Source organism: Poecilia formosa, unplaced genomic scaffold (assembly GCF_000485575.1).
Source record: "Poecilia formosa unplaced genomic scaffold, Poecilia_formosa-5.1.2 Scaffold847, whole genome shotgun sequence".
In the NCBI taxonomy this organism is placed as follows: Eukaryota; Metazoa; Chordata; class Actinopteri; order Cyprinodontiformes; family Poeciliidae; genus Poecilia; species Poecilia formosa.
Window position 1 is genome coordinate 68,583 of NW_006800786.1, and position 10,320 is coordinate 78,902.

General features: G+C 38.8%; 1 protein-coding gene across 1 annotated transcript in view; it reads right to left on the bottom strand.

The window, feature by feature from the left end:
* Window positions 1-1,958: 1,958 nt before the first annotated feature.
* Window positions 1,959-10,320, bottom strand: part of LOC107834916 (zinc finger CCHC domain-containing protein 3) — a 24,105-nt gene continuing 15,743 nt past the window's right edge. Inside the window, exons 2-4 of the mRNA XM_016666928.1 lie at window positions 2,909-2,914; window positions 2,130-2,142; window positions 1,959-2,013 (exon numbers count right to left, since the gene is read on the bottom strand). Of these exons, the coding sequence (XP_016522414.1) occupies window positions 2,135-2,142; window positions 2,909-2,914 (14 nt within the window). The 3' untranslated portion in view covers window positions 1,959-2,013; window positions 2,130-2,134. The remainder of the gene's footprint in view (window positions 2,014-2,129; window positions 2,143-2,908; window positions 2,915-10,320) is intronic.

Here is a 10,320-nt window from a genome sequence, read left to right on the forward strand (position 1 = left end):
CGACAATAGGCGACAGCGGTCAATGAGGCGTCTATTCTTATGTCTATGGTGACTGTTATCTTCCCTGCGTTCAAGTTTTTTTTTCTCTTTATGGCGTTTTTTTTTGTTTTTTTTAATGACAGTGTGCAATACCGCCACCATCTGGTCTGGAGTGTGAACTGGAGCTAATGCCGTTGATTATTGATCTTATCTGAAAATGGATTGGGTACTTTCTTTAACATTACATCATGATTATAACTTTTTTATTCTTTGCAATTTTAACAAAAATAGTAAAAGATTATTAAGGTACCTAAAAAGACATACTTTGTAGGTAATTAAAAAGTATGCCTAAAAATTACATGAAAAGTACTTTATAGATGCCTAAAAACATACTTCTGCATATGTATTAATTAGTTTTATTTTGTAATCAGGTTGCTGCGTATGGCAGACTTCTGCCCAGGTCACTCTTGAAAATGAGATCTGAATCTCAATGGGGTCCACACGGTTAAATAAAGAAAATAAAAAAAAATAAAAGGCATTAGCCTAAAATTTACACTGAGATGTAATTTAAAACATACTGAAATTAATAATTTTAAGTAGTGTTAAGTGAATATAAAAAATTCTATTTTGAGCATATATTTTAAAATATACACAAAATATATTTTAAATATATTTTAAATATACTTGAGCAAGTGTATATTTACACTTGGGCAAATATATATTTTGTTCACTTAAAGTATACTTTTATGTAATATATTTATTAAAAGTGTATTTCGAAATTGGTACAAGTATACTTCAGATATATTTATAGGTAGTACACTTAACAGTTAGTACACTTAAAATGTACTTTCACAAATGTAAGTATGTTTGTACGATACTACGGAGCCCTCCAGGGGACATGGGGAATTTTTTTTTTTCTTTTGCATTCCCTCGCAAAACTTTTGCATCCCCTTGCAAAAGATTTTGCGTTCTCTCGCAATAATCTACTGATTGTCTATCAGTAGATTATTATCTATCTATAATCTACTGATTATTGCGAGGCATAATTTAATACTGTAAGCCTTTTTTACGGTGGCCGTCGTACTTTCTGCTTTAATACAAGGTTCTGTAACTTTTTTTCATGAATGTTAATATCTCGTTGTGAAATATCAGACATTTTATATCTTTCTTTAGTATAGAAAGGCACCACAAACCTATGATATAAACAGCAACTTTCCGTAAGTAGGAAAGAAATAAAAATACATCCAAACTATTTGGACTATTTCTGAGTTNGTTGTGTATGGGAGAGGTCTCATGACTCATCCTTCTCGATTATTTCATCGGAAATCACCCATCTTCCCCAAACTCCACTCCACCCCGAATTTGGAAATACCCAAATTATTCTTGTCTGACTGTTGCAACTCTTGTCCAATACTTCTCTTTTTTCTCCTGTTGGTTATTTGGCAGTCATTGCCTTTTTAGGAGTTGTCCTGGGGCCTCCGCCCAGCTCAGTGCACTGCCTATGACACCGTCCTTTTTTCCTTTTCATGTACTCAAACCTACAGTCCTCTTATAATGTGTCATGAAACATAATCAACTTGTTTTGTCATTATTTGAAATCATACAACAATCAAGTTGTTACTGTTATTACAGATCATGAATACAAACAAAATCATACAACAATTAAGCTGTCACTGTTATTACAGATCATGAATACAGAATACAGATTATATATTTCAATTATTCATTACAGACATCGTAATCACAAAACCTCAATCATTCCAACTATTACACACATATGTATTTTGTATTTCTTTTCTTTAATCATCCTTAAATCAATACACAAGATCACTGTTATTCCTCAGGCTTTTATCCTGCTTTCTGCGTGTACCTAGAGAGATCTCACAAGTTCATGCCAGTTTTCTTGACAGTGGAGAACCATTCTTTTTCGAGTCCTGACACAAAAACTTTCTGCCGGTCTGCTAGTCCACAGACCGGCAGACGTGAAATGGGCATTTGCCAATGAAACGCGGCCCCTGTGGTAAGGTCCATTCTTTCCCATTCATACTTGATGACAGTCACGCCCACATCGACACATCCACCACCCAGGTGTCAAAACCGCTGCTCCTGTCATATCAATAATTACTTATTTCATTCATATGACTCTTACAGAACCTCAGTGAAAACGTGTTTATTATTATTAACTCTTTGGTGCAAAAGACTGATTGACAATCGATTTATTTACTGCATGTTTATGTCTGTTAAGGCTAAGATGGAACGGCACTGAAAGCAGCCATTTAAACCATTCAGACTACAAACACAACGGAGACACAATCAGATGACTGATTACCTACGATAATAACTCAGGAGTAGTCCAAATAGTTTGGATGTATTTTTATTTATTTCCTACTTACGGAAAGTTTCTGTTTATGTCATATGTTTGTGGTGCATTCCTATACTAAAGAAAAAGATATAAAACGTCAGCTATTTCACAACGAGATATTAACATTAATGGAAAAACTTTACATAACTTTATATTAAAGCAGAACGTACGGCGGCCACCGCAAGAAAGGCTTACAGTATTCAATTATGCCGCATGAACTGATCAGTAGATTATTGCGAGGGAACGCAAAAGTATTGCAAGGGAACGCAAAANTATTTCACAACGAGATATTAACATTAATGGAAAAACTTTACATAACTTTATATTAAAGCAGAACGTACGGCGGCCACCGCAAGAAAGGCTTACAGTATTCAATTATGCCGCATGAACTGATCAGTAGATTATTGCGAGGGAACGCAAAAGTATTGCAAGGGAACGCAAAAGAAAAAAAAATTTCCATGTCCCCTGGAGGGCTCTGTAGTTACTGGCTTTAAAGGTTTTCCTTCTTTTTATGGCGTTTTTCAAAAAACACGAAAGTGTGCGATACCGCCACCATCTGGTCTGGAGTATGAACTGGTGCTAATGCCGTTGACTTATAGCTCATACATCTGAAAATGGATTGGGTACTTTGTTAAACAGCATTACATCAGGATTATTATTTTTTTATTCTCTGCAATTTTAACAAAAATAGTAAAAGATTATTAAGGCACCTAAAAAAGCTTACTTTTCAGGTGCCTAAAAAGACATACTTGTGCATATGTATTAATTAGTTTTACTTTGTAACAAGTTTGCTGCATGTTGCAGACATCTGCCCAGGTCCCTCTTGAAAATGAGATCTGGATCTCAACGGGGTTCACCTGGTATAAAAAAGGAAATAAAAAAGGCATACTTTATTAGCCTAAAATATACACTGAGATGTAATGTAAAACATACTGAAATTAATAATTTAAAGAAGCGTTAAGTGAATTTTTAAAAAAAATATTTTTCTATATTCTATATTTTATAATAAACATTAAATATCTTTGACAGATGTTTTAAATATCTTTTAAATATACATTTGAGTAAGTGTATATTTACACTTGGGCAAATACATAATTTGTTCACTTAAAGCAGGGGTGTCAAACTCAATTTCACCGAGGGCCACTTCAGCATATTGGCCNCTCCAACCTCTTCCAGTTCTGAGTACACCATTTCAACGATTGGGTATGGACATAGTGGGCCCAGTTGAAAAGAGCAAAACAGGTAACCGGTTTATGCTGGTGATTGTGGATTATACAACTAAATACCCAGAAGTTTTCCCCTTGAAGGTTGTCAAAGCAAAGAATGTTGCATTCTGTTTGGTGCAATTTTTTTCTAGAGTTGGCTTTCCTCAGGAAATACTGACTGACCAGAGCACCAATTTTATGTCCAAGCTGCTCAAATATGTGTATCAGTTGCTGGGAATTAAAGGTCTGAGAACAACACCTTGTCATCCACAAACAGATGGTCTCACCGAGCGGTTTAATCAAACACTTAAACAGATGTTACGAAATTTGTGAGTGAAACCGGCTCTGACTGGGACCAATGGCTTCCATATATCCTGTTTGCATACAGGCCTCCACTGGGTTTTCTCCCTTTGAGCTGTTATTTGGCCATGAAGTGAGGGGACCCCTGACAGTTCTAAAGGAGCTGTGGGAGGGGGGACGAACTAACAAAGAACCTTTAAATGTTGTGTCTTATGTGCTCCAGATGAGGGAGAAGATGACAAACCTGGCTCGGGAGCACATGAAGACTTCTCAGCACAAACAGAAGACCTGGTATGACTCTGCAGCACGGGAGAGAGGATTCGAGCCAGGCTAGAAAGTGCTGGTTATGCTCCCTTCAGAGGACAGCAAGCTACTGGCCAAGTGGCAAGGACCTTATGAGGTACTGGAGAAAATGGGACCAACAACATACAAAGTCTCTGTTCCAGGTAAAAGCCACCCTACTCGCATTCTCCATGTGAACCTGCTGAAACAATGGGTGTCCCGGGGCCAAGAGAAACCTGCCTCCTTTTACATCCGGAGCGTGGATGATGAAGAATCTGAGGAGCAATATTTGCCTGTTCCAGTTTGGCTCATCTGTCAGAAAAACAACAGTCAGAAGTGAGGACTGTTTGTCCGTCGACTGTGTTCCAGGACAATCCAGGATATACCAACGTTATAACTCATGACATTGCCTTAAAAGCGGATTCTGTACCAAAACAACTCAGTTATCATATACCTGAGAGACTTCTTGAACCATTAAAAAGGGAAGTTGAGTTAATGCTTTCCCTTGGGATTATTGAGGCATCCCAAAGCGAGTGGTGCAATCCAATTGTTCTTGTCCCTAAGAAAGATGGAACAATAAGGTTTTGCATTGATTTTCGCTATTTAAATTCAGTCTCAAAATTCGATTCTTATCCAACACCACAAATCGATCTTATTGGGAAGCTAGACAAAGCAAGATATCTCACCACCATTGACCTTTCCAAAGGATATTGGCAGGTACCACTCTCCTCCAGGTCCAAAGAGCTGACGGCTTTCAGAACACCATGGGGCCTTTACCACTTTAGAGTGATGCTGTTTGGATGGGGATGGGGCATGGGGCCCCTGCCACATTTCAACATCTGATGGATGAGGTACTCAATGAATTTTCACATTTTGCCTGTGCATATTTGGATGACATCATTGTTTACAGCAGCTCCTGGGAAGAACACCTGCAACATCTGCAAGTGGTCTTTGAAGGTCTCCAGAAAGCAGGATTGACGGTGAACCCAGCCAAATGTGCCATAGCAAAGAAGGAAAAAGAGTATCTGGCCTTTGTCATCGGAGCAGGATTGGTGAAGCCACAAATTAAAAAAATTGAAGCCATCCAGTCCTGCCCCCTTCCCCAGACAAGAAAACAGCTTAAATCTTTCTTGGGTAAGTCTGGTTGGTATCACAAATTTATTCCTAATTACTCTGCAAGAGCTTCTCTTCTTACAGACATGACCAGTCTTCGGGGCCCAAATATCCTACAGTGGTCTGAAGAAGCTAAGCAAGCATTCAGAGATATTCAGCAGGCCTTAAGTAAATATATTGTGCTCCATTGCCCTGACTTCCAGCAGGAGTTTATTTTACAAGCCGATGCAGCAGATAAAGGTCTTGGGGCTGTGCTGCTTCAGGGTTCTCCAAATGATCGGCATCCAATCGCCTTCATCAGCCGTAAGCTGTTTCCTAGAGAAACCCGTTATTCCACAATAGAGAAGGAATGTCTGGCTATAAAGTGGGCTTTGGATTCGCTTCGCTATTATCTCCTGGGGAGACAATTCATTTTGGAAACTGACCACAAAGCTTTAAAATGGCTACAGAAGATGAAGGACACCAATAATCGAATAACCCGCTGGTACCTGGCCATGCAGCCCTACAAGTTTGAGGTGCATCACATCCCTGGCAGACAGAACATTACTGCTGACTACTTGTCCCGCTGTACCAGCGAGCCTTCAGAGGAGGGGGAGTGTGTGGTGGAAGCTCCTACCACCACCACATAGTATTTAGTATTTAGTATTTATTTCTTTATTAGTATAGTTTGTTATTTCATTTAGACATATATTTTCTAATGGGTGCACACTTTAGTTAATGTCTGTCTGAATGGTTCATTTATACTTATTTTTGTTTGAGGTGCCGCTTATAGGAACCAGCTGGTGGAGGAACCTGGGCGAAACCATCTACAAATTTCCTCCCTCAAGTGGTAAATTTAGGTTTCTCCACCCCTATTTAAGCAGCCTTTGTTCTTTGTTTGGGAGGTCAGTTTTGTTTGTGTTCACTTGACCTCAGTTAATTTGGATCCAAATTTGTTATTTATTCTTGCTTTAAATCTTAATGTTTTGTCAACAATTTTTTGAAGAATTAAAACCGAGACTTTTTCTACTTTGAACATTTTTTGTCTTCGTTTGAGTCTGGTCTCTCACAATTAGGAATGTGATCATGTTCCATCTAACAGATGCAACACTTTTCTCTGTCATAGAAAACTGGTATTTACACACCATGGGGTAAAGGCTTTTTAAATCAAAATCAAATCAAATTTTATTTACATAGCACATTTCAGCAACAAGGCATGTCAACGTGCTTCACATCATAAAAACACAAAAATACAAAGTTATAGAAACGGAGTCAACAACATTCCATTTTGTCAACATTACACATCAAATGTAATGATTGTTTCAAAAACAACTCTAAACACTTACATTTACATCACCTTTATGTTTGAAAAAAACTGGAGTGTCTTTGAAATGAGAATCCACAGGAACCTGGTGTTCTGTTCGGTTCTTTGGCAATCAGCAGGCAGGAAACCAGCAACAGACAAGAAAACAACCATCCACACACCATCATCCAAGGTCAAATTAAAATCTAAAATGATTCCAACATGCACCATTTTGGGCTCAATAAAACAAAATATTTGAAAATCAGACACCAGACAAGGGAATCACAGCAAAGTCATCAGCCGGTGTAACTGACCGGTAGGGGGGATTTTTTTTTTTAAAGTTATATACAAGATGCTATAAACCAATGTTTATAGAGTTAACATTGGTGCTGCATACATTCTAGAATTACAAAGTTAGGTCTTTATTCTCTGCACTTCAAAACAAAAAGGCCAAGGAAAGAATCAGCTGGTATAAAAACCATTTTCTGTGGACGGGGGAGAAATTCCATCTTCCTAAAACTTAATTAATTACATATGGTGAGAAAAAAACAAAGATTGTATAGTGTTTCAAAGTAAATATTTAAGGCTCATGCCAGTAGTAGAACCATCCTTCTTCATAGATGCCTACTGCAGTTCTTTATTTTGTAGACAGAATGGCAGCCAGCCAAGCATATGGCCACAGCAGGAAGTTTGTGTTTGCTCGTCAAGCCGCTTCCCAGGGAAAGTGACTCAATGGCCCTGAAATGGCAGCCGCGTCTCGGCAGCTTCCTCTCATGTTTTCTTACTTGCAGCAATGCAATTAACATTTCATGGAGAAGCAGTTAATGCATCTTTGAAAAGCAAAAGGAGAAAAACTCCCGTTTTTACGCCAGGAAAAACGGGAGTAAAATCCAATTAGAATGTGCAGTGGAAAAAATCTTTCCTTGGTGACATTTGCCATTCAAATGTCCCTCCCTCAGGAGTTCCAGCTCTATTGTTGCTGAAATCACAGCGCTGTCTACTTAAATGTCGAACGGCCGGTTGCGTTACTTTGCACAGACATTATAATGACTCATCCTTTTCTCAAAAGAGCTAATCTTAGCATCCATTTAGCACAGAAGGGTTCCACCATTATGACAAGTGACCCCTATTTCTTTTCAATGGGACAACTGCTTCCTGCCTGAATCAGAGAATGGCCTTCAGGCACATAATTCAAATACTGTCCAAAAAAGTGCTGCAGCGGCAGATTACAAAGGAGGCCTTGAGATGCATGAAATATTAGAGCATTAAGATTAAATGAGGATGTATACTACAAGATCTCACCATCGCTTTCTTCACTCACAGGCAAGAAAGGATAAACCTCTAAGGACCATATGCCATAAAAAAAAACTACTTAGGGTTTGAAATGATAGCCAGTTACATTATTCACATTTTAATTAACTACTACAACCATTTTTGTTGTTGCAAATTAATCTAAACAAGGTCTAAATAGATATATTTAAAACCGATAAGACTATTATAGGTCTAAATAAAATGTATGTGTAGTCTAAATGTTGAAAATGTAGCCGCCATCATCTGACTCATCTGTGGTGCGTACTCTGCGTTGTGTGTAATTGGTAAAAGGAACCAGCAGACAAGGACCCAGGGTGTTTTGCAGCAGTGGGGCAGGTTTATTCTGTTCAAAACAAGAATACATTCAGCACATCAGTTTCTGGGCTCCGGGAATTGTGTACAATTCAGCATGTGTTCCAGTGCATTTTGTATATAACTTTTTAAAAGGTTAAAGCAACCGGCTGATGACGTTGCTGTGATTCACTTGTCTGGTGTCTGATTTTCAAATATTTTATGTTTTATTGAGGATTTTTGTAAATATGTTTTGCCAGTGCTGTTGTGTCAAAGCAGCAACTTGTATAAAGTGTTTTATTGTCCGTCTGGATGCTGCACTCTTCCATGGAAGGACAACGGAATATCGCTCTTATAAACATGTAATGACTAAGATCACGATACCCAACCCGTGTATCTCAGAAAAATGAACTAAGTTAAATAAAGAAATCTCTCCATGGGTGACACCACGAGTTAACATTGGTGCTGTAAGTAATCCGGTATGAAAAGGTACTACAGCACTATTGAATTTTAATCATCAGAATACCTGAATTATTTCTGTTGTTTTAAAAGGCTTACGTCAGTCTGCTTTTCTCCATCGATACGTTTCCCAACCGCTCCGCACCGTAGGGGGGTAGGAAAAAAAACGACATGCACGTTGCGCAAAACTCTGAAGATTCTCATAGAACGGAGTAACGAACTAAATGTGAATCAGGATCAGAGAATCCGGCGCTAAACAGTGAAAAATCAAGAGCTTATAGTGGCAGATCTGGTGAAACACATGATTAGGCGACGCAGCAGGTGAATGGCATGAGTGAAGATTACTGGTGGTGAGCGTCAATACAAACGATAAAATAAAACTAGCAACAGGAGAGAAANAATGGACAGGGGAACCAACAAGTTCATATCTTTTTTGGACGACATAAAGATGTTTGAGCAACGCGATGCCTCCAACATTGTGCGCGTCACAGCGAAATGCTGCCGGTCGATGAGGAAAACAGCAGATCCTCACACCCTCAGCATAAATATTAGCTGTGGACAAGATCACTGATGCCTATTGTTCTTGCGAGGCTGGGTAAGTCGGGCATTCATGGTTTTGAGGGTTACTTTTGAAATCAGTGATTTCTGTTGTTGGCAAATGTTTGAGTGTGCCTAGGCCTGACACACTGTACTCGGTGCTAGCGTGGCTAACACGATTGCAGTTTAGTAAAAAGCCTTTTCAGGTAACATAAAATTTTTAATGCATGTCTGATACGGTACACATTGCATATTGATCTGTTCAGCTAACGTAAGACTGTGTAACAGACAGGCTTCAAGGTGTAGAAGTTGTATCGGTACTGCCATTATGCTGTTCTTAGCTAAAAGGTTTTCATAATGGGTGTATTAATTATTGACTTTCTTTTTGTCATTCACTAAACACTAAGAAAGCAAAGCAATAATACTTACACCAGCACACACTCCTTTGTTCTTATTGATCCTACGACGGTTGAGCTGCAAATGCGGTCGTCCACAAGCTTTGATCCAAGCAAGGCTTTCCGTTTCAGATTTTGGAAATCTGTGAATTTTAGTTCCACTAATACTACAGATTCCCCACTGGCAGTGGAGAACCATTCTTTTTCGAGTCCTGACGCAAAAACTTTCTGCCGGTCTGCTAGTCCACAATGTACATTAGCATGTGTTTACTACTGTGGCTTGTGTTTGTGGGACGGTCACGCATGTGATAGCTGCTCTGTGACGTGAAATGGGCATTAGCCAATGAAACGCGGCCCCTGTGGTAAGGTCCATTCTTTCCCATTCATACTTGATGACAGTCACGCCCACATCAACACACCCACCACCCAGGTGTCAAAACCGCCATTTAAACCATTCAGACTGCGAACACAACGGAGACACAATCAGATGACTGATTACCCACGATAATAACTCAGGAGTAGTCCAAATAGTTTGGATGTATTTTTATTTCTTTCATACTTACGGAAAGTTTCTGTTTATGTCATATGTTTGTGGTGCCTTTCTATACTAAAGAAAAAGATATAAAACGTCAGATATTTCACAACGAGATATTAACATTAATGGAAAAACTTTACATAACTTTATATTAAAGCAGAACGTACGGCGGCCACCGCAAGAAAGGCTTACAGTATTCAATTATGCCGCATGAACTGATCAGTAGATTATTGCGAGGGAACGCAAAAGTATTGCAAGGGAACGCAAAA